Source organism: Hippocampus comes, unplaced genomic scaffold (assembly GCF_001891065.2).
Source record: "Hippocampus comes isolate QL1 unplaced genomic scaffold, H_comes_QL1_v1.1 scaffold92, whole genome shotgun sequence".
Classification (NCBI taxonomy): Eukaryota; Metazoa; Chordata; class Actinopteri; order Syngnathiformes; family Syngnathidae; genus Hippocampus; species Hippocampus comes.
The window spans coordinates 48,270-73,257 of record NW_017805379.1 but is presented as its reverse complement, the minus strand read 5'-3'; the positions used below and the strand labels follow the sequence as shown (position 1 = coordinate 73,257).

At 43.1% G+C, this 24,988-nt stretch overlaps 1 protein-coding gene and 1 long non-coding RNA gene across 2 annotated transcripts; one reads left to right on the top strand and one right to left on the bottom strand.

Moving 5' to 3' along the window:
• Nucleotides 1–350: 350 nt before the first annotated feature.
• On the bottom strand, nt 351–21,081 carry asap3 (ArfGAP with SH3 domain, ankyrin repeat and PH domain 3). Its single transcript, XM_019872551.1, has 26 exons — nt 20,728–21,081; nt 16,183–16,255; nt 14,394–14,539; nt 13,410–13,484; nt 12,567–12,616; nt 11,977–12,094; nt 11,357–11,442; nt 11,002–11,077; nt 8,344–8,430; nt 7,907–8,016; nt 7,439–7,508; nt 7,103–7,190; nt 6,874–6,922; nt 5,732–5,898; nt 5,482–5,615; nt 4,292–4,383; nt 4,043–4,223; nt 3,626–3,711; nt 3,201–3,316; nt 3,051–3,118; nt 2,853–2,960; nt 2,515–2,728; nt 2,084–2,357; nt 1,564–1,771; nt 1,039–1,170; nt 351–632 (listed from the first exon to the last, which is right to left on the bottom strand). Exons 1-26 carry the CDS (start codon nt 20,851–20,853, stop codon nt 558–560), a joined length of 3,009 nt encoding a protein of 1,002 aa, XP_019728110.1. The 5' UTR covers nt 20,854–21,081; the 3' UTR covers nt 351–557.
• Nucleotides 21,082–22,130: 1,049 nt separating this feature from the next.
• LOC109517393 (uncharacterized) lies at nt 22,131–22,899 on the top strand. The gene is made up of 2 exons (XR_002168533.1): nt 22,131–22,290; nt 22,354–22,899. It is a non-coding gene; the product is annotated as an uncharacterized LOC109517393 (long non-coding RNA).
• The last annotated feature ends 2,089 nt before the right edge of the window (nt 22,900–24,988 follow it).

Sequence of the window (24,988 nt, the reverse complement as noted above, 5' to 3'; positions counted from 1 at the left end):
ATCCAAGCTACTAGGCATTTAATTGGAATTGGCCACTTAGAATTATTGTGTAAATCCAGCCTGATAGTCTGTGACTAACCCTAATTATTGAAGAAGATCTTTTCGGATGCAAGCACATAACCCATTTTCCTATTTAAGTCCATGATATCAACTAGCAACTTCTTTAGACACCAGCTGGCCTTGAGTCATGAACACGCATTTCCGAGGAATTATTCCATGTGAGTTTAAAGTGCATTTTTAAAAGCGATTGGCTCGGAAAAGTAAGGAAATGACCAATGCCGTCCGTACCTGGGAACAAAAACGTTTTAGAAAAATGCGAAAAGTTCATTATAAGGATGGAGGACTTCATGAAGATTTTCAAAAGTTTGATATTCCTTGTCAGCAATTTCAAATCACTTTGTGTAGTCTCTGGCGGGGAATGTCCTTAATCCGCTCACCATGTTCCAGTTTGAGTAAATCCGTGTTGGAAAACAGCATAGAAGTCCACCTGCTCGCTAAAATGTAAAAAATGCCGACCAGCATCTGATGCTGCTTCAGTTTGTCATTCACAGACATGTTTAATCTGTCACTTTCTGGACGTAGTTGACAGGGAAGGTCCCGCTCCTAGATGAGTCTCCTTCTATGTAACCAACCTGTGAAAATAGAAAAGAAAAATCCAAATATTGCACAAAATATTCAGGTATTACAAGCTACAATATGAAAAATTGATAAAAGGGCATGTGTCTCAAAATCAATGCGACAAAGGGAAAATAAAACATCTTTTAGCTTTCTAACAGTAGAAATGATTAGATTTCTGTCGTCCTTAAAAAAGTCATGACATGCTTGTTTTTTTTTTTTATCTTGACATTAGGAGCCGATCAAGTGTGTTCGGGCTAAAAAATAAAAACACACATGAATTGTATAAAGAAACTTAAATAGAAAATAAACATGTTTTTATTTTAAGGAGTGCCTTAGCAATCGTTTCTTAGCTTTTGGTGCAACATATACACAACCTTGTTTAAAAAAAAAAAAAAAAAAAAAGATGGTAGTTACACTTACCCACCAGTGGGGGTCAGTAGAGACCGTGACCACGATTGTCTCATCCTTAAAAAAGGTCAGCTGCTCGGAATTGGTGGGTCTGCCATCCACTATGGCCTTGACCCGCTTCTGGTGGTGCCTGTTGCCCGACACCTGATAGTTACATGGGATGTAATGAGATAAAGAATGTATCTTTTGTAGGGAGACACTTAAAAAAAGGGGGACATTTATCTTTTTGGTGAAATTTCAGGGTGAACCTAAAATGATCATGAGACAACTGTCAAATTGGTCAAGAGTACTTCAGAGTGTCATCAGTAGATACCGGAGGTGGTACAGAAAGGAAGAGATTCTTAAATATTCAATATGATATTCAACTTTTTGTTGGGGAACATGAAAAAACCTCAAGCAGTATTGAACCGTTGGACACGTGAAACCTAATCGTGTATCCTGAAATTTCACCTGAAAGCCAATTATCCCTAGCATTTTAGGAGTAGCGCAAGACGTTTTCAGGACTTTTAAGGTTCAAGAGGCCATTTGTAGTGGTACCATAGCATTCCGGCGTGGTCGCAGGGCAGGGGTGACGCCAGGTGAAGAAGATGCGGCAACTGTGGTGGGTGCCGGGCCGAGGCCGGCGCAATTTCCACCCACAATACAATATGGCTCCTCCTGGTTGCTGGTGGGAGACAACACGGCACACTTGCCCTGGTTGTTTCCTCCGCTGCTGGTGCGACGATAAGATGTGGTCTTTTCAGAACTGGAAAGAAGTTTTTGACAACAGTCACAATCTGAGCTGGCAAAAGAAGAGAAATATACAGCAGAGTGAAAAATACTCTGGTCAAAGTAGAAGGATTGATTCGCCTCCTCCACTTCAGTACAAGTAAAAAAAATAAAAAAAAAAGTACCGGTAAAGACTGAAATTCATGAGTATAAAAGTAAGTAAGTCAGAAAAATAAGTATTTAAAGGAAGACCAGATACCGGAAAATCTACTTAAGTACTTACCACTGCTGGTGATATTCATGGGCAAAAAAGCAAAAGGGTGAGTTGGTAACTACTTTGTAAATTTACCTGACAGGCCCAATGTGGTTCTGGGGTGACGTGGCGGTGCTTTGAGAGGCACAGGCAGTGCCGGCTTGCACTTCCCCGGAATATCTATGAGGCCACAGCCCACTTCCCTTGGTTGCTTTTCCAGCCGGGGCCTGATTCTCCGTGGCAGGGGATGGAGGGCTCTCTCTGGCTTGCGCCTGGGAACCGGGCGTGCTGGAGGACGGGTTGGAAGCGCGTCTGGGAGGCTGGAAGCTCACGTCCGGCGTTGTGAGCGACAGTTGAGGGTCGGAGCGACCTGAGCAGATCAAAATGGAAGATGACAATTCTGCTGGACACTTCATTCGCTGGGAGTGAGGAAGGCGTAGCAAGCCTAGCGCCCTCTAGTGACGAGCCGCCAATGGTTGTGATGCTCAGATTCCCTCGTCACTGTGACTACATTTAGTAGTTGTTACCTTTAGGGGTGGATTTAGCGGGCAGTGGTGGTGGCATGGATATGCCAGAGGGGGCGCTGTTGGCCGGGGGATTTCTGTAGAGGAACTCCAGGTTCTCGTAGGTTTGACAAGGTCTGCTGGCCGGGCTGCCGCAGGTGCTGCTCACCACACTCCAGCGGGCTCCCACGCCTCCATTGGACGACACCGGAGAGCGGTTCTTGGGTACGGGGCTCACCTGCAAGAAAGAAAAAAACCTCTAACATTCCTGGTCCAAAAAATGTAGCTACTATTTGTGGCAAGTTATTTTTCTGATATAAAATCTGTGGGGCAGTAAAAGGAAAGTGTGGCGAGATGTTTACCCTCTCGTCCAGGTCGTCCTCGCTGTCGTAGATCTCCTGAGCTTGAGTGTCCCACGTGAACTCCACGTGCATCTGAGAGTTGAACTTCCCATTGTGGGCCAGCTCCAACTAAACACATACACACACACACACACACACACTGGTAGTGTGGGTATTTGGACAGGGCCTGTGTTGAAATCTCATGCAGCGAGGTCTTACCAGCTCAACGCATTGCGTGTGCTGCAGCCTCCTGGCGATATCAAGGGCAGTCTCTCCTGCAGAGTTCACTGAAACACAACAATTAAAAAGAAATAAATAAATCTTTTCATTCCAAATGTCCTTGTATGAAGACACTGAGTAAGTTGGTACCTATGTGAAGAGTGGCCTTGGCTTTCAGCAGCAATTTGAGCGATTCGGGCTTGTGATGGAGGACGCTGTAGTGCAGAGCCGTATTGCCTTCCGCTGTCCTCTTTTCCAAGCAGTTGCTGTCGGGGCAAATATCCGATGAGAGTTCATTTGATACAGAATTTGATAATATTGAAAAAAATGAAATTAATAAAATGCAACAGGGTGTAGACGATGGCTGGCGAAGGGCCCGGTGGGGCCACAGCAAACCACATTGATGGATGAATTTCAATGGACAGCAAATGTCTTTTGCCGGGCAATACACCAAACCCACGTCAAACACCCCGCCCCAAAAAAATTCCATCCGCAACCTCCCTCCCTCTTGTTCGAAATGACAGAAGGTTTTGCTGAATCGTGACATAAGAGTCTGACTGCTGTTTATGTCTGACCTGTTCTGGCACAGGAAGTCCACGATGGCCAGAGAGCTTCTTTCTTCCAGACGCACGGCCAGATGAAGAGCAGTTTCTTTCAGACCCTTTGCGAGAAAACAAGATGAAGACATGTCCGGAGTATTTCCAAGAAACACATTAAATTACGTTGGTCCTGAGCCATGTGGTTATTAAAGTCTACTTGCATTGGGGTCAAGTGGACCAGTGATCTCAATCCAGAGCCACCAGTCACAACTTTTCAACCTTGTTTGAAACCATAAACCTGACTTGAAACCGGTCAAATGCACTATAGTTTATTTGTGCCATATATGACACCGGTTTGAGTTGCGAAATTTACTTTACCATTCGAGTGTCATAAGATTCCTCTGACGTTACCATGACGCTGCTCACATGATCCGTGACGTCAACGGCCCTCACCTGTCCATCAGCCAACGAAAGCGGTCTGGCGAGGTCCGCCCCCTCGGCGAAGAGCTGCAGCAGAGACGTCAGGTCACGACTCTTCACGGCGTCGTACAGCTGGCCGGGTTCCGTCGTCTCCCTGCGCAGGACGTAGCGGCGCTCGGCGTATTTGGCCACAATGTACTCCTTTCTGGCATTCCTGGAAGAGCGCGTTAAAATTAGATTCAAGATTTGTTATTATTTTGAACGCCAAAACACACAACTCACATGTCACTCTGTGGCAAAGGTTTGACAGCGTCATTTGGAAGGCCCGCCTCCATGATGTCGTTGAATCTTGTGTTGCCAATGCTGACAGCCAACTGTCTCACACAGACACGAAAACATTGCTTATATATTACTATTCACACACATTATTACACACTCGCATACAAATTATTTGCCAGATGGTGCACAATAGACAAGCCCCATTTTTAAAACCTTAAAACCCATTTCAATTCTTTGGTGTTCAACACGGCACAAGACTTGAGCCCTGATTTAAGCGTCTTTACATTTTGTCTGTTTTACTGTGTGTAAATCATGTTCAAATGTCTGGTGTTCATTTATGTACCGCACTTATTTTTTGCAGCTGCGGTGGTTTTTAAAGTGCTCTATAAATACAATTGATAGTAGTGTTGAATACTGTGCAAGGTGGTAGTTATGAATCAATGGAAAGAAGGTGATGGGACGTAAGTAAGCATTTGCGTGACTTGAGTATGCCCGGGACTTCCTTGGTTGAGGGCTATTTGAGTCGTCGTGTTTATTTCTATTAAAAGGAGCCATTGATTTAATTTTCCGATATGACATTGCCAGTCATTCTGGTTTATTTCTGTTTCGCCAGGAAGCAGTTACTATTAATTACTGCGACGAATGTGCGACCAAGCGTGCTGTGAAATGTTTTGACTGTGGATTATTTCAAGTCGTACTGTTTATTTCCATTGAAGCATATTCCTTTGTGTTACATGTACAGCATATTCTGCATGCATATGAACCCGCGCAGGACTGAGTACACTGTGGGCTTTTTTTGACTTGGGTCATTTCCACCAGCCGTTTATTTCTTGTGCGCAAGGTGCTGGTTAACATGAAGAAGTCATCATATTAATTGCAGGATAGGACCGGTACATGTGACCTCACATTCTATTCTTGACTGTGGATAACTTCAAATCACTTGATTTCTGCTGTGCAAAGGGGGGGGGGGGGTTATCATGGGGAGCATTATCTTGAATAACTACATGAAGAAGCGTGACAGTTAGTACAATAAAAATATGCCATCATTCATGCCAGGTCATCTTAGAGTCCGAAACGGAGCACTCCCACGCACCAAACATACGCCAGGTGTCAAGATGGCTCAAACATAGCTCGAATGGCCTACTCAGAGTATGTTTTTAATTTACTGTAAAGACAGTGCATCATATTGGTACCAGTAACTCAGAGGTGCTAAGCAGGTCCAGGGTCAGCGACTGGATCCTGGAGTAGTGGACACCCAGTTCTCTGTGGATCCCCGAGCATTCAATGCAGGTCAGGATGCCAAGATTCGTGGACAGCCATGTTGGATCTGCGATGAAAAGACGGGTCAACGTTCCAATTTCAAATACACAACATTGCATAATGTATGTACTGCATGTTCGAACTAAAAAGTTCAATCAAGCATTCAAATGAAAGTGTGTTGACCTGGTGCGCCACAGTCGGCGCAGGCGTCGTTGCCGGGCATGTGGCGAAGTTCTTTGATGATAGCTTTGGAAAGCTCCTGCAGGCCGCTGTCCTGGAGGTGAAGCTGGTCTCCTCCCAGCGCTGTGTTCAGGGCCTCTTCCTTACTGTTCTGCAGCACCGACACCCAGCTGACCAACACACGCACGCACACGCACGAACAACTTCATGAACACACGTGACAATAACCCGTTTTTTTCTTTAAAGAGCAATTTTGCTAATCGATGACTTTATTTGAGGAGCACTTGAATTGACTCATTTTGAGGCGCATTTCTTGCAGGTGTATCTCAGGGGCTTGAAGCAAGGGTTTTATTCAACTTTAAAAAAAATCTAAAGGGGAGGTTGAATGTAGGGCTGCAGCTCGCGAATATTTCAGCATTCAAGTAACTTACTAGAAATTCTATAGAATAATCAAGTATTCAGATAAACCATATTTTTCATACATTTCAATTAAAGAAACAATTGCTTTTCTTTTTTTTTTTTGCATCATCAACAGTTTTCATTTCTTAAATTCACATGGCCGCCTCCCACACGGAGGCGGGGGCCGCCACTCTGATGATTTGTTTTCAATATTTGGAACAATCACAACACGTTCTGATTTTTTTTTAGGATGGAGCAGGGCATCAAAATTCGATGACCCGCCAGAAAACATGAAACTAATTATCCAGTTACACAATGTCCTAAACCCCATCATGCACTTTTCCCCATTTCCACATTAAAACGCACAAAGCTTTCTTGCATGATCAGCGCAGAGGGAATTCCCACCCAAGAAAACCATCTGGACAAAAGTGATCCTATTAATAGCGCTTTCCTTTCCTTTTCAACGTCCTTTACTTTCCCATCATTGTTTTACAGACCTGATGACACCCTGGATGCCCTTTATTAGGTACAGCTGTACTGTCTAATGAGGCATAATACAAAAAGGAATCTGCCTTTTTTTCACATTGTAAAGGGTAGTGTTAGTGTCGCTTTCGGTGACCCATTTTTTTTTTTTTTTGGTTATTCATATCCTTGACTTTTGACCCACACCTAAGCTGAAAATTAACAGACCGCGACACGCAGTACGAGATAAGGAGACCAATGTGAAAGCAAAATCGAATTCTTACATCACACATTCCTGCTCGTCTTCTGTCTGGAAATGGTATGTTCGGTTATCTGTTGAAAACAAGGAGCGGTGGCAATGAAAAAGACATGAAATCTGACAGCGATGCTTCCGACGGCCTAAGTCAACGAGCCGAGTTGACTCTGGATGAGAAGCAGGAAAACCCCCCGAAAGTGAAGCCAGTTTATAGAACGCTAAGGAAGTCAGGGTTAAGGGTCAAAGATAAAACTCACGAGTAACCAGGTCAAAGGCTTTGCGGTCCTCCGGGTTTGCTCGCACCTGACAGGTCAGGAGGTTGAGTTTGGCTGGTGGTCGGTTGATCTGAAAACACAGACATGAAGACACGAAGACACGCACACACACACACACACACACACACACACACACACACACACACACACACACACACACACACACACACACACACACACACACACACACACACACACTTGTTCTTTTATGAATTGACATTGCCATTATTAGTATCGTTAAGATTGCTTGCTGCTGTAAAGCATGAATTTCACCATTGCGGGACGAGTAAAGGCTTCGATTTTATTTGTGGTCCTCACCGTGCTGTGAGAGATGGTTAGGCAGCCAAATTTGACTCCACATTTCCTCTTCTGCCACACTTTTCTGATCCTGCCGGAGGAAAAAAAAAGTGGCAATGACGAGCATTTCTAACAGGCCTCACATTTCAAACCTTGGAAGTGCACCGTACATATGGGAACCCCTGGTATACATGGTCTGTATATGTGTGTGTGTGTGTGTGTGTGTGTGTGTGTGTGTGTGTGTGTGTGTTTCATGTGTTTGTTTCTAAAAGCTGGGTCCACTCAACAAAACCACTTATCCTCAAAAAAAAAAGAAAAAAAAGTTAGCGGAGGGGCCCCTGTTGAATCTTCATGTCAGGGTAATGGAAACCAGCTGGAAGGGGGCAAGTATGAGACCCTCCTTGCCCCCCCCACTCCCCCACATCTCTGTGCTCCCACATCTATTCAACATGACATAAAATTCACACGTGGTGATGATCTTTTACACACCCGTCGCTCTTTTTCAGCAAGAACCCCGATTTTTCCGTCCCATACTGCTTGTTTCCTTGCGGCTGGTGGATGCTGTAGCCGTTGCCCGAGTTCTTCCTGTTTAGGTATTCCTGGCACAAGAAACAAACTCTGAATCTGTTCATTGTTATTGTACATCCATATGTGTATTTATACTGCATACAGCTATTTAATAAGAATAAACAAATGAGCATAATTTGTAAAGTAAGTTTTGAGGATGTGAAAGCCCTTATAAAAAAAAAAACAAAAAACAAAAAAAACCTGTAGTTCATTTAGCCCAAGAAGAAAACGAAAAAGAAACAGCAATTTCAAGGGAGTATTTGCACCGCTGTGCTTGGGTCCTAAAACTCTTCATGCAAAAGTCTCGAAATAGTCCCCGATTTATGCTGTGGAACGTGCTGCTACGTTTCGAGATTCACCTCTTTGCCATCCACTTGCAGGAGCAAGCGAAGAGAATCCCGCAGCTGAGTGAGCTGTTTGACTTCCTCGTCCTGGTCGAGCCGGACCTACCGCAAAAGTACCAGAAATCATCGTCAAATCAAAGGAGGTGAATCAGAGACCTTAATCTAGATTTAGATTTTATTCTCCGATGACTTTGGAGCGGAATTCAGCGAAACAGACGCCGACGCTGACCTCGCCACACATTATATCGGAATACATGAATCGGCATCAGCTGTGTCAAAGTTCGGTCTGAGGCACAGGCGGACCACTGCCGGGTCTACAGACTCAGGTGTGTTCCCCGTAGAGGTCACGCCTTTTCTCCCCCGCAAATCACAAACAACAGTAGTGCGTGTCATCCGGTGCGCAACACAAATCCGTTTAACTGACAAGCACTTTTCCCCGGAGGGATGGCCGATGAGTGACAAGATGTTATCGGGAAACTCGGCGACGAGTCTGAGCGGAGGCACGTTCCGCCGCCTGTGCCAAACCAGAAAAACGTGCCACCCTCGAACGTTTTTTTTTTGGTCCGGCCATCCCGCTAAGGCAGGTCTCAGCAGAGCGGAACAAGTCGGGAAAATTTGGAGGGAAAGTGTGACAGAAAGCTTTGGTTTTTCACTGTGTGCTGACAGGGGAAATATGTCTTCCAATAACAATCTCTGCTTGTGCTTGCAGAGGAAGAGTTTTGGCTTGCTGCGGAAAAGAACCAGTGGAAACACTTCCCGTTTGAGATCCTTAAAGTGAATGTGGTTCATTGTGGCGGGTCATATTGTGTGATTGCTCTCTCAAGCTTTTATTCCCGCAGCCAAAAACCTTGAGTGGTTGATGCACCCCCTTTTAAAAATCACACCTTGTAATTAATCGTAATCTAAACTGTAAATAAAGCTCAAAACAGTTCAAACTCTGCGTATAATGTTAACCTTAAGTAATTTTATTATTTTTTTTGTATTTCATTGAGGACGACCAGCTAACGCGTCGGCCTCACAGTGCAGAAGTGTAGGGTTCGATTCTGGCTCTGGCCTTCCTGTGTGGACTTTGCATGTTCTCCCTCTGCCTGCGTGGGTTTTTTCTGGGTACTCCGGTTTCCTCCCACATTCCAAAAACTTGCGTGGTAGGCTGACTGAACACTCTAAATCAGGGGTGTCAAACTCATTTCACATGGTGGGCCACATACGGCCTGGGTAGATGTCAAGTGGGCCGGACCATTAAAATGATACCATACTTTGCTATAAATAACCAAAACAATATGTCTTTCCTTTGTTTTGGTATAAAGAAGCACAAGAACATTAGGAAAATGTTGAAATTAAATGAACATATCTTTTACAAAACATTTCATGAAGCACCTTACATTTCCTTCGACAAATGTGCAATTTACTTTTATCATTCACATATATGCATTGCAACTGATCCCACTGATTGTACAAACTTTAACAAGTAATTGGTTTTGAAAAATATCGTAATGCACTTTAAGATTAAACGAGATTTATAAAGAAAGGAAGTTTTAAACCATTTACACGTGCATATAAAATCTAAATGTAATCCCTGCCTACACCTTACAAACTAAGGAGCGTGCTATTAAATGTGTAAATGTGAGAGTGCTATTGATAGCGTCTGCTGTCATGGGTCTGTCTCAGTGATGGACTGAGGCTGCTGTTGTCTTCTTCTCTGATCAAAACAGTGTCCCCTAGCGGATACTCAATGAATTGCACCTTATTAAAAATATTTATTCTGTGTCTTTTATGCATTTTCTTCACTTTTAAATTATCCTGTGGGCCTGATGGAACGGCCCGCGGACCGTATGTTTGACACCACTGCTTTACATAATCATCTCGCGGGCCGGATTAAAGTCCTTTGGGGGCCGGATCCGGCCCGCGGGTCGTACGTTTGACACCCCTGCTCTAAATTGTCCCTCAGTGTGAGTGTGAGCGCGGACGGTTACTTGTCTACGTGTGCCCTGCAATTGGCTGGCAACCGGTTCAGGGTGTCCCCTGCCTACCGCCCGAAGACAGCTGGGATAGGCTCCAGCATACCTGCGACCCTTGTGAGGATAAGCGGATTAGAAAATGAATGGATGGATGGATTTGTTCTTCGAGTGCGTATTTTCATTCCCTTCTTTACCTGATCACGTGGGAAAAAAATGTAAACATACATAAAGATGTACCTGACATTAAATGCCTGGATTCTTAAAAAAGAAAAAAAAAAACGTCTTTGGCATTGAATGAGTTAACATACAAAGCTTGTCTCTCAGTCCCTATGCATGGTTTCAACCTACTTTCACAAATAGCTGAGAAAAGGTTGCTTAGAACAAAAAAAAAAAAAAGCAAGTAAGTAAATTTGTGAATACATAGTAAACTGAAAATGTGCAGGAGATTACAGGGTATTACAGTTCACATCAACTGAAACAGAAAAAAGGACTGCTTTGGTTAAAAAAAGACATAACACTGATGTCACATCTGTTATGTTGAAATGGAAAAACTTGGCATCCAATCAAGTAGCACTGACAACATCGCTCTTGCACATCACATATGCAAGCCAGAGTTACAATCCTTAATCCATTTCTTTCACCAGCATTTCAGAGGTTTAAAAAAAAACAACAACAACAACAACAAAAGACAAGCACAAAGTGACTGTTTGATTACCGTGTGAACCGAGGACGCCAGTTTCTCCACAAAGGGAGCAAGATTCTCTGCAGCTTTCAGGCCGTCCTGAAAGAAACTGAGACCAGAAGAGGAGGTGGGGGCGAAGGCAGAAGAAAGGCTGAGTCATGGCGTCACTTGGGTCCAAACAACATCACACGCTCAAGCAGTCTGCTTCAAACCGCCGGTATGGTTCCAATTGGCAAAATGGTTAACCAACAGCAGAAAAAGAATTTTCAAATGTCACTTTTTCAGGCCAAGAAGGAACACGAGATAATTTGTTCCTTCAGCCCCATCAGCGTATGTGATATACCCTGTTGATACATGCAAAGTACACAAGACAGAGAAAATGGCTGACCTGAGCTGGGCCTGGAAGAACTTTATGAGGCTCTGGAGGAGATCGGGGCCTTGTCGGACCTTCAGCTCCTGTATCTTTAAAAGGTACTAGGAAAAAAACAAACACGTGAATGTACAGGAATGTTGCTAAATAGCTATCTATCTATCTAGCATGATAGCTAGCTAGCTAGCTATTATGACTACAGTGAAGGTTATCTAGCTAGCTAGCTATCTAGCTAGTCATCTAGCTTCACAGTGAAGGTTATCTGGCTAGCTAGCTAGATGACTAGCTAGATGGCTAAATGACTAGCTAGATGGCGAGCTAGCTAGATAACCTTCACTGTAGTCTTTTGAACATTTTATATACTGAACACTCAGGTCCATCTGCACATTGTGCAGGAAATCCCTCAACATTCAGTTGCATCATAAAACAGCAAAAAAACTCTTTTGAGTGGATGACAATAATTCAGCCAACTGGAACCCAGCCGGACTCCCCTCAGAGCACCCCCTGAATATTTTTCCCATAAAACGAGTTGGAAGCCTCTTTTGGAAGCTTAAAAGAAGAAAAGAAGACCACCCATGTCAATGTGGTTAAAGAGCAGTTCAGGTATGTGCAAGGTGTTATTTGTGCTGGCGACTCACCTCACACATCTGCAGCTGGAAGGTCCGCCTCTCCCTCTCCATGTCCTCCCCACTGTCCGAACCCTCTGTCCGGATGAGCTGCCGGCTCTTCTCCTTGCGCTCTTTCTCCAGTTTTGCTCTACGGTAGACGAGTAACACGAACATAAGCTATGAATTTCCAGTCAGTAAAGAGGGAGGAAGGGGAAATTTCAATAGAAACAATGTGCGAGTATCATTTTGAAAACAATGCTACGCTGATGTTAGCTCTTTCATGGATAAAGCGAAAGACACAACAGCAATCATTCCACACATTGTACATTGAAATAAAACACAGACTTCGCTTCGACACATTGCCTGCTTATTGCTTACTTACAGTATTGTGATTTCAATATCAATCAAAATAATTGCACTGATGATTTTGTCCCATAATTGCCAAGACCCACTATATATTAGAATCATTGTCAAATAAACAGCTGCACCTTATAATGCTGTGGTTGTTACCCCATAAATCAAAAACGGTACGCTACTTGGTAAACTTAGCCAATATCGATGTGGTTAGCAAGCTGAGCCAGCTAAGTTGAAGACTGAAGGGTACGTCGCATTCGAGTTACATTTTTAAGTCGTACTCCTTCCAGCTCCTCTCCATCTGTTTCTTCAGCTCCTGAGGAAAACACAAGACAATGCACGGCTTTAATATGACATTTAAAAAAAACGACTGCACAGAGCGTCACTGTGGCTCAGCTAACGCATAACTTGTCTGCTATCTGGCTAAACCGGCTTTCGCCAGTTACCATCGGCTGTGTGAATAATACGCAGTGACAGTAGCTTACAGAAGTGTGAGGTCACTCTTTTGCTTGTCTACTCCCATGGTGAATCTTACAGTCAAACAATAAACATGTTAGATCTGCTCCGAACATTGCTTTTTCCATTCGTCTTTACAAAGCAGTTTCATGACTGTATGAATAGCCGACAATGGGGAACGACTTTGAACTTGAGAGACGTTAATAGTTTGGATTTAGGCTTTTTGTCTGAATGATTATTTTTACTGGCAGAATATTTTTACAGATCGTAGCTTGCGGGTATAACCTTCCATACCCATATATGGTCAAACTCCTATTTTTTCACAAATCGATACGATTGGTCCGTCCCCACTCTGTCTGTTATTTTTATGCAATGTTAGCCAATTTAAAGTGGTGAAAATGTAATATCAAAGCACTTTTGATTCAAACTATCCCAATTTAATGTCAATAATCATGTTCAATCAAGTTGTGTTATGCTTTGTTTCTGCAGTCCCACGATGACGTTTGTTCTTCTTTTTGTGAGTAAAATCACTCGCTGATTTGGGAGGAAACACGTTGAAGCCTCCTCAAGTGCCTCTCGTCCCATTAGAGTTCATTTAACAGTATGAGGGTTGAACATTTGTTTGGAGATTATCAAGAGAACTTTTCACTCACCAATCTGCTGTCGCGCAGCTCCGATTTCAGCACATTTTCCAAAGGGAAGGCCATGATGTTGTTGAGGTTCTGCACCTGGAACGTGTCAGAGCCCAAGACAAGCACGATATATCAGCTTTTCAACTCTGCCTGTGCGCGCCTGCATGCATACGTGTGTCTGCGTTGCAAAGAGGTTCCGAAGAGGTCAAAAGAGAAAGCAAGGTTACAGAACGACCCAAAAATGGTCACATTTTTATCCCTAAAATTAAAGACAATGCAAATAAAATTTTCATCTCCTCACGGTTTTGCGACCAGCACTTTTTTTTTCAGTCATAAAAGCGGAAATCAACTGAAAAATGTTCTCTTTAAAAACTCATTCTTTACCAGCCAATTCTAGACCAAGTCTGAAAAGACGTTTAAAAACGTCTTTGGGAGTGAACGAGTTAAAAGAACAATCATCATGATTACATACGTACTGCTGTGTACACACAGAAATGCAAGTCAACAAAGCCATTAATTGCCAAGCGTTTGAATTGGAACACGGTTATATAACCCAGTGTGCTATTGGGACTGTTTCTGTTGAGTCCTAACAGCAGAATTCTTTAACCAGCAAGTTGACATAAGAAGAGAATGCTTGGAAACAAACAAACAAACCTGTTTAAAGCTTCCCATTCATTTCCCTGCAAGACTGGGACTGACACATATGCGCAAGGGAGTGGGCGGGATAAAGTGCTCTCATCTATGTTTGTGTGTGTTTGTGTTGAATCACTCGCGGAGTTCTGTTCTTCATTAAAATCTCCAAAGATCAGGGGGAGACTTCCCCGTGCAGATTTATCACACACAGACATGCACGATTTAATTTGAGCGAAGGACTAATGACTATGTTGGTCAAGCCGCCAAAATGTCCTACAAACTGCAGCTCACCTGCCAATATTCTATCGAAGTGATTAATTTCTTCTCGCAAGCGTCAAGCTAACCTTACCCCTCACCCCACTCATTCCTCACCAGATTTTTGAGCAGGGCCGTGACTTCTCGGGTGAATACGGCCAGGTTGAGGAAGCCCGTGGAGACCTCGTTGTTGTCCTGGCTTAGGTGGCTGTTGCCCAGTTTCTCCAGGACCTCTGTGTACTGCTCCTTGGCTTCCATGTGAGCTGCAAGGATGAATATGGTGTCATTCGAAGCAGCATGTGGGTTCCATTAGTTGTCCCGCCGTAGAACACAAGGCAACTTAAAAGGGTCTGGATTTAATGAAGGGAAGGCAATGAACTGTAGAAAGTGAAAGTTTTTTTTGGTGGTGGTGGTGGTGGGGGAGGGGGGGTGTTCCCGGATGAGGCCGGGATGAATCCTTTTTTCAAACAAATCTGTTCGGGAGAAAAATATGAACATTTAGATGTTAAGTTTGACAATTTTTTTTTGCTTTGACTTGGGAGCAATATAAACGGAAACCAATTTTGGAAACAGATGATGACATTTCCACTCACTGAACATGGGGGGTGTCAAGGGGGCGAAGTGACTCAGTGTTGTTGTACGATTTCTATCGGGAGTGATTAAAGACTGAAAAAAAAAACACGATGGTCGAAGGCGGGCAGTTACGATCAACCCTCTCCTTCATCTGCAATTTATGCTGTATGCTTGCCTAAATTCTGGGCAGCAGATCTGTGACTCACTCACTTCTGGGTCGGAATGGGAAGTTCAGAGGAGCGTCAAGCATACACATCCTCGGAGCTGGTCTATGTTTCTCAATGACACACACACACACACACACACACACACACACACACACACACACACACACACACACACACACACACACACACACACACACACACACACACACACACACACACACACACACACACACACACACACACACACACACACACACACACACACACACACACACACACACACACGCGGACTCAAACGACTCACTGCTGACGGAATCACATCCCATTTGCACGTTGGCCTCCAGATGGATGTAAACACATTATTTCATACCGTGCAACTTGGGAGCAATGCCTTTAGATACCGTTAAAGGGTTTATCAATGGGTTCTTAATAACAAGCAAGGTCAAGAGGAGGGAGGGGAGTGGGGACTGTCCGTGTCTCCGTCATCCTTTTCCCGCACAAACACGCTAGCATTTGTTTTTGAAGGATCACGGGGAATCCTGATTGAAACAGCGAAAGTGTAAACCAGCATCTGAATGATCGTACATACTAAACATAAGGAATAGAAGTCATAGTGAGGTCAGAGGGTGCCTTGATGCAGCCTCGACTTGACATCTGGAAGTGGAAAAACAAGGGCCTACAAAAAATACTGATACCCATTTCTCGGAAATGAGAATGAATGAGAATATCCACAAGCATTTCTCAGACATTTTTCAAGAGTGAATCATCCTTCTGTTCATGTTTTTTTTTTGAAACATCTGCAATACTGTACGTAATTTCATTGAGACAATTATGATGATGTATTTGGCAATGGTCAAAACTGACCCCAATGGACAGTTTGTCAGCTAGTGTTGACCTTGGCTATCTGCCACTATTTCACCAAATGACAAACGTTTCATTTCCTGTCCCTCTCCTGGTCACCAAAGCGCCCCAGATAGCTACTTACACGATTTGACGTCATGAATGAATTTTTCTGCTTCACACTCAGTCAGCACAGATGATAAGTGCAGCGTCAACATCAACAAAATGACACACGACAGGCGAGCAAAGTCTGGCCTGCGCGTAACGGTGTGACGCCATGAAATGCTTAAGCAAGAGGCGGCGAACTTTGGACACGACACACTCACTGATTCCAGAGTTGTAGATGGCTTTGATCATCTTTTTCATCTTTTGGAGAGTCGTGTGATCCATCTCCAGAGACTGTCAAAACAACACAACAATGACACATTAGCTTGCCATTCTCGAGGCAACCCATTCAGATCAAAATGATGAGCTCCCAGCGACAATTTGGAGGAGTGCGATATGGAAGAAAAATTGCTACCCTGATACACGTTTTATTTGATATCCGATAATGATACAGATACCGATACGATATTTTTCCTGATAATTACGTCAAACGGCAAGTGTCTGATGTCTTTTCTGTTTATGTAAACAATACATATTTTTTTCTGGATCAAATAGTAGAATGGAAAAAAAAGATCAGAGAAATATGCATGTAAAATGACAAGAAATCCATTGCATCATACCCTCTGAGCTATGTGTGTGTGTGTGTGTGTGTGTGTCTGTATGAGTGTGTGTGTACGTGCGCGCCATCAGTATTGTAATCCAAAATGTTCCAACAGTGTGAGTGATGACAACTGGTGAGCAAGCATGTCAGTCATCTACATTCATGCACCACCACAAAAGATTCCAGCGTACCTAGCGTCATGGAAATTGCATTTGAAAACGCACCAAGGAGACAACTCGGGGTATATATATATATAAAGTTGAAGTAAATTTAGTGGAACATTCTAGGAGACCTTTGGTGGCGGCTGGATGTAGCAGTTGCGATACTGAAACCCGGTCACCCATTTCTTGGTAGCTTTAACTCATCAATTTTTGGGTAGTTTTTCTCCTTTGTTCGATCAAATCGTCAACCCAATGCGCTAGGTATAAATAACCCAGCACTGGCCAATTTGGGTTCCTTTTAACCCAGCAGTTTTAGGAGTGGTCCCTTTAAGACAAAACTCGATGCATCATGACATCATGATCATCAACACAAAGGAGTTTGGACAGTGAGTCTCATAGCCAACGCCTCCAATCCCGCTCAGTTATCTTCGACACGTCGAATGCTGGATTTACACCGAACAGCTTTCACAGTCTCAGATTAAAAACTGAAACTCACAAGGAAATATTGGCGTTTTACCGGAGTCAGCGCACTTCGGATAACAGTTTTCCAAGGGTCTTTTCCAAATGTTCATAAAGTCTTCTGGTATACAGGTAGCCAACAGGATGGCCAATGTGTAAGGGCTTTGTGTTGTGTTTTGTTTTTTTCCCCAAATAAGCACGCTTCCTTGTTTACTCGACCTCACACAGACTCGTTTTTTCCGCTGAGCCAGACACGAGGTGCTACTCCGCCTCTACGTGTCACCAGAAACAGCTTTAATGAGGCAGAATTTCAGACCTAATAGAGACTGTGTGTTGTTGGGTGGTGCCGTTAATGCGGCCTTTTGCTCAAGTTCACTCCCGTCTCTCCACACTCCCACCAACCCTCAAGCGTGGGTCCACTAATTAAAAGGCTAAATGGATGCTGTGAAATGCGACTCGGTGAATGGGAAAGTGATGAAAGCGGAGTTTGGAGACAGGGGGGTGGTGTTGGTGGCAGAGGATAAACACAGTGGCAAGAAGCTGTACAGTGTTTATAGTTTGGTTCCAATACATGTGGGCAGACACACTCAATCAGGGCACGCCACTCTGTAACTCACGTTTGTGTGCGCCATCACTTACTGCAATTTTCCCGTCTTTCCGGACTAATTCAAGCATGTCTGGTTATTTCTATGATGGAACGTGAAAATAACTTGCTGGAGGAAAGATCAGCAGGGAAGTGCTGGGGAAATCTCACACTCGTCAATAGAACTGCCGCTTAATTTGGAAGTGAACCAAAGCGCGTACTGAAACTAAATCCTTTTTGTTTTTCTATGCTTATTTGATATTTTATGTTTTAATTTCCGTACAGCTTTGCATTCAATTAATACAATTTAAAAAGGTGGGTGAAAAGGAGGGGGACTGCTTGAGCCCAGATCGGTACACTTCCACTAGTCAATCAACCTGAATTTAAATGACGCCCTAACATAAACAAAAAATAAGAATTTATTAGATACTGGCCTCTAGTTCTGTGTAAAAGGTACATTTATAAATATTTTGCAAGATCTCTGTGGATAAGAGGTTCCGACCGTGGCACAGCAACATCTGGCGGATTACAAGGAAAAGCTGGACACCTGCCGCTCTCACTGCAGTAAAAAACTGTCATTATGTTCTGCGTTACATTAAATAAAGGCCCTTTCTTGGAGATCTGAATCCTTTATTTTGCTGCTCTGCCGGTTTCACTTGGCTTTCATAACATGAGTACATTGTTAAAAACTTCAATAAAGTACAACTGAACTCAGTTTTGCTCCCGCTACCTTTTTAAAAACATATGCTAGCGTGCATGCATGTTACCGTATTTTTTTTAAGCTAGCATATATGCCTGTGTTCAATAATACAATGTTTCTTGTGTATGTGTTAAATACAGAAATAGCATCCGCAACTGAGACTACATGTTTTATTACGGTGCGCCGTATGGTTGTGAAAATACGGAACACATTTTTCATCATCTCTTCATGAGTACAAACTAGCTGCTCCTGCCAAGTAGCACAGTGCTTCTCTCGACATCCAACTAGCCGCAGCAGATGACGTGTGCCCAGCAAAGCTTCTCTGGACAATCTTGGCGGTTCTTCTTCTTCCTCTACTTTATTTTGACGAGTGTCTCGGTGGTTGATTTGCTATTCAATGCGTTTTGATGAGTCACAAAATGCCAAGTTTACCTCGCAAACTTTGATGCGAAACCACTTATTTCAAGCTTTGACAGGATGCTATTTCAACATTACTTATCTATCTCCTTCTGAGAGGAGCTGCTGGGAATGACAGCGACACTCTTCGTACGTTATATTTATAAGGATGAATAACCGTCGTCATTATGTAGTCGGTTAGAAAGCAATCTGCAGAGTGTACAAGGGGGAGAAGAGGGAAAGAATTGCCAAACCCTGCAAAGCACAATCATGTCCACATGTTACCCCTCACCGTTAATCAACATGTCCCAGACTAAATATACCCACTATATGAAGGACGGGGCCTTTAACATACAGTATCAACCCATGAGCTGCTACTTTCATAGCCATAAAAATTGTTATGTACAGACACGCTTTGCAAAAAGAGATTCCATCATGTTCACATGGGTTTCAAGAACATCTGCTGCGATATTCTTGCTGACACATCAGGACTGCAATGATGTCCCAGAATCTTTCAGCGTTGACTCCTTGTTTTGCACAAGATAGGACAGGAAGGACTAACTGGTGCAGATTATTTACTTTATGGCAAAGTTCACGGCAGCCTCCCTGCCTCTCTTCCTTCGCCCAAGAAGCTTTGGAAGAACAGCATTCAGACGAACACACAAATGAAAAAAAAAAAAGCAGGTCATATTTCGATGACAATTTAGGGAAAGAGGCGGGGTCTGGAATGATCACTTGAAGAGTATTTGAGCTTTCGGCTATCCTAAAATGAATCTTTTAGATAACATCAGAGTGTGCAGTGGTTGCAATCAGCCATGAATTTACTTGTCTTCAATGAACTATTCATAATTGTAATCTGTTAAATTGATTTAGTCTTTGATTATGCTAATAAACATTTTCACAGTCAATGAAGTCAATTTAGACGCCTCCAGAAAGCTAAAATCAAAGACAGTGACACGTGCTTTTAAACACACTGGACACACTGTTTGTGTCCTCAGTTTCCATAAAATTAATCTTTCTGGTAACATCAAAGTCTTTCAGCCAGTCACGAATTGATGTCTTTAATGAACCAAAACTAACTGTTCATACTTCATAGACAGCGATGACATCTGGTCCTCAATTACAGACATTTTTTAACATTGAAGGCAGTCTTCAAATTAACCTAGCATACATTTTTGTAAAAATTGAAGACCATTTGCAGTCCTCACACAACCTAAAATATTTTAGTGTTGGCAACATGAAAGCAAATGCACAGTGGTGAACACGTGTATTTGTAAACATTGAAGACAATTTAGAGTATCTCATGAACGGAACATACATTGGGTTCATGTGTGACATTGGGCATGAGGTTGGGGACACCCTCGACTGGCCGACAGGCGACCCCGGGGGGCCAACTTTCACACTTATCGATGAAACAGAGAGCATTTCAAATAGGATGATGACATTTTGACAGCCGATTCATCGATTAATTAATTTTAAAAAATATTGGAGGGAGGGGTGGGGGGCGGCTGGTCGTTTTTGGGCCCATAACAACAACAATAAAGACTGTTTTTTTTAAAACAATCTTATTAGTAAACATTGAAGACCATTCAGCTTGCTCCATCAACCTAACATAAATGTTAGTTACATAATAATGCATTGACACTTGAGATGTACTGTTTGGCAACACACCTGTGCATTTTTTTTTTTTTTTTTACCAATGCCAAAGCCCAACGTGGCACATCAGTGGAGATTGTGAGCGAAATAGGGCCAGCAAAAAGTAGGCCAGTCTAAAGGTGAGTACAGTATTGCACGGAAGTCACACAACACGCACGCCGCCTGTAAACACCTCTCCTTTCGTCTGACTCCCAACCACGGGCCACTCACCTCCTCCACGGCGGACACTGTGCTCCGGCAGTCGCTCATTTTGGCCTGAAAAGTGGACGTGGCCGGCGACGACAGATCCTCATTGGTCAGATCCACAAAATCAGAAATGCTGATTCTCTCCGGCATGTTTGCCTCGAAAGTTTCCCCCTCCAAAACAAAAAGGAACAAAAATTCAAATCACAGCGTTCTGGGAATCGACGCAAAGGTTGCGCGCACGCGATTAATTCCCATTGGAAGCCAACGAGAAGTGCGTAAAAGTGTCCAAAAAGTGTGCACGATCGAGCTGAAACCAGAGTGCGTGTGCGTATCGTGCGCACTCTGACGCTATTGTGCGCCACACTGTCTGGAGGGAGGAGGAAGAGGAGGAAGAAGAGGGAAAGGGGGAGGAGCCAAGGCAATCATCACGTGGGAATGTTTTTGTGGCATCGCAAGTTTCCAAGCCCATTATCACCTCTCATCTCATTGCAAACACTATTTTCCATGGTAACACGGTTGAATGTGAATGAATATGGAAAAGTTTTATACAAAGCCGTCTTTGTAAATATGTAGTAGGCGATATCGGTGTAGATAGTACTCACAAATACTGCTGAATAGCTTTTACAATTGAACAAAGTGCAATTTTATTTTTAACACTAATTAAACCTCAGTATTACTCTAACTACAGTAGCATGTTCACAAAGCAATGCTAATGTTAACGTTTTGCTAACATGCTCGCTCTATTAGCTGCTATGCTGCTAACTGATCAAGAACAAACCTATTAAATTGTTTGCAAAAAAAGTGTTTTTCTGATAATATGAGCAACAGAGTTGTGTTGGTCCTGACCAACTCCATTATGTCTAAAAACGTGAAAAATAAAACAAGACTACATCAAACTTGTCAGCCAACACAAAATGTTCAACATGCACAATATTCAAACCCAAAGCAAATCACTTCGCAGTGATGTTCATATAGAAATATGGTTTAAATATCTTCCTAACCTTCTTGAGGACCTTTCCTTAACAGTGTTGATTTTAGGGCCTAATCATGTAAAATTGTGTCAAAAAAACAAAAATGGCCCCAAAATTCCTGTTTCCCTAATTACTTCCGCTTCTAACTCTGGAAAAGTTTTTCTTTTTACTTGAAAGTGACTTACCCTAATCAGAGTCCTTTGTTGAATCCTGGTGAGTTATTGCGCCTTTTGCTGCTGTGAATGCTTGCTGTGGTGTAAGCGAGCGACATGCTAAACTATCGATACGTCACACAAGCCATAATTCTTCTTCTGCTTCCATTTCTTCTTCTTTCTATTGGGGGGGTGGCAAATACTTTTGGTGGATTACCACCGGTTACCAGAAGGTGGCGGGAATGTACCAAAATTATTTGGAAAACGGCAAGAGAAAGTAGAAGAAATGGAAGCGGAAGAAGAAATAGAAGTCAACGAATGTGTGACATATCGCGAGCACCGATGATTAGGGAATGAGAATTTCGGGAACGAGCTGTCCTGTTCTTGGTCTCGATTTTTGAAAAATAAATTTCCCCCAAAAATGTGATTTATACTATGAAGCGACTGATGGTGCGAAAAATATGGTAATGGGATTTAATGGTACTGCTTATTTATTCGACCTTGGACATTGGTCTTTCAGTCTTCAGTCTTATAGTGGTGTACAATCTTACCTCCAGGGAGGCATGACGCTGGAGAAGATGAACGAAGCACACCTCTGTAATCAGCCGCTCGGAGGTGAAACGCCTCCTCCGTCTTGGCGCCTCATCTTTGTCTCCTTCTGTCTGACCTCGGTGACCTCAAGGGATGATCTGATGCCATGAAAGAAAACCCCAAAAGAGCAAAGTCGTACAGATGTGTGGAGAACATAACACCTGCATACCGGGCAGTGATCAAACACAGAACATTTGCCTCAAGCAAGTCACTGATACGCAACGTTGTGCAGATCGGTGGCTTTATTGAGAGGGTGGTGTCAAGTTTAGCAGCTCACCTTTTGGGTTTTAACCATAAAATAACATTTGTCATTTTTGGATAAAACGACTAAATGTTTTTATTGTTGCTTTAATGAGCACCGCAAATGGGCTGTGTAATTTAGAATGAAAACACAACAGTACAGAGAACCAATTTTTGTGGTGTGACGTTTGTGAATTCACCTTTTCACCCATTTTTTAATTTAATTTTATTTTTTTGGGAAACCCATCCTCCATTATTTGCTTTAAAAATTGCCAATTAACTGTTTTTGTGCTCACGTCAAAGTAGTGACTGGATTACTTTAGCGCCATCTAATGAAATCTTTGTGTCAAGGAACAATGTTCCATTGATTGAGGAACTTCATTTAGACGAGACAATGGTTTGCCGCCATCTTGTAATGTGTTTGTGCCGGGGAACTATGTTGAAGGGAGTGGAGGAGTTTCATTTAGACAAAAGTAGTGCTTAGCTGCCATTTTGTGGCACCAGAGGAAATCAGACACTTTTTGGGGTGGAGTTTCAGTTGTTCACTTGAGGTAAAGCTCACTCTCTAGCCACTCCCTAGACACTGCTGCTCTGTTCATACATAAATAGACAAACTCCTTCTTGTGCCGCTTGTCCTTCAGTTGGCAATGAAGGCCGCTGCATGTGCGCCATTGTATGTGTTTACACACCGCCTAATGTGTGGGCCAACACAAACACGCCTCATGTCGGCCACAGGCTGTATTCTGACGCGCAAAACACTCAATTTGTCATTAGAGCTCACTTACAAGGAAGTGAGACCTTGCAAATTCCAACCAAAAATGTGTCTAACACAACCTCTTTATACTTTTTTTTTTTTTTTTTTTTTTGCTTTGTGTGTAAGTGAAAAGTGGTCATTGCACACAATAGGGTCATGCATGTAGAGTAGTGTCAGCCATGTTGGGCATTCATTGGTAAATAAGTTGTAAAGTCACTGATCCCCAAACTGTTTGAATGGGTTAAGTTCTTCCAAGCGCCTTTCCCAAACCGTTCCCACGGAACGCGAAACATACCTTTGTCTAAAATGCCTTGATAAGATGAAAAATTCCGATTGGCTCAAGCCCAACCACTGATTGATTATTGGGAGTCTTGTCTGCATACTTTTGTCCACATAATGTAGGTGCATTATGCGGTGTGCATACATCATGGCTATTTGGGGCTGATGTCATGCAGACTCGCAATGTCCTGACAATACACTCCTTGAGTTTCTTTGCGGCCCCTTGCAAAGAGGCCCTGCTTTTTTGTGCGCCCTTCCAGCCTACACAAGCCTTACAGCTTTTGTCGAACCCAACGAACCGGTCTGCTCTGGCCAAGCACCAGAATACAGACCAAATCCCAAGCAAAAGAAAGAAGATGGGATTTGAAAGAAAAGGGGGAGTGGAAGAAAAAGTAAAACAAGTCATGGGTCTCCATTTCCTGATGAACATCAAGTTCACAAAGTACTTGCTAATTACACAATCAACATCTCATTTTCATTTAAAGAAATGTCTGTCAAAAGGCAAGCTTTGCCGGATTCTAAGGGGAGTGATTCTCAAACTGTGGTATTTAACCTCTTGTGGTATGGTTAAAAAAAAAAAAAAAAAGTCACAGAATTAAAGGTAGTTTGGTGTAGTTTATTGAAAATGGACGACATTCTTAATCTTCACAATACAAAATTAAACCGAATACATACTGTATACCACGTCCAGTATAAAAAAAGAGGAAGAACTAAAAATAAAAAAAAATAAAACCCAAAACAGGCTTTTCATTCATTTGAAAGGGAAAGGAAGGCAGGACACAAAAATGAAGGCACAGCCGGTACTATCTGAGAAGCATAGTGCATATTTTACACCCCCCAAAAAGAAAAAAAAGGAGGAGGAGGAGAGGTTATGAATGAGCTCCGAGCGAGAGTTTAGCAGCTTGCGATATGGCTTTTCTTTTTCTTTCCCGAGTGCTTTCACCACTGCAAACTCAAGCGACCCAAGTGCAAAAAAATAAAAAATAAACTCCAAGATGAAACACAAATGAGGTCACAAAACTGTCCCAAGAGCAAGTTGACCAGAATGAAGACAAGGTGACATGGGGGGGGCGGGGGAATCAGCATTTGTGGGCACTCGGGGACGTGGAAGAGGAAGAGGAGGGCGTTCCTTCCAGGCTTGGCAGAGGGAGAGGCATGTGTCCGTTGATGAGGCTGGGGAACTGTGGAGGAAGAGAAAGGTGGGCCCACGGTTAGGAGAGAAGGGGGTCGGCGGAAGCGGTGTGAAAGGCTCGCTTTCCGGTGAGGAACCGCCACATTGTCACAGCTCGCGCCTCCTG

Coding starts and splice junctions, on each gene's coding strand:
- asap3 (XM_019872551.1), bottom strand. CDS start 20,853: ATGCCGGAGAGAATCAGCATTTCTGATTTTGTGGATCTGACCAATGAG. Junction 7,509..7,906: donor TTGCTGAAAAAGAGCGACGG/GTGTGTAAAAGA, acceptor TTCCTCCGGCAG/GATCAGAAAAGTGTGGCAGA. Junction 2,358..2,514: donor CGCTAAATCCACCCCTAAAG/GTAACAACTACT, acceptor TGATCTGCTCAG/GTCGCTCCGACCCTCAACTG.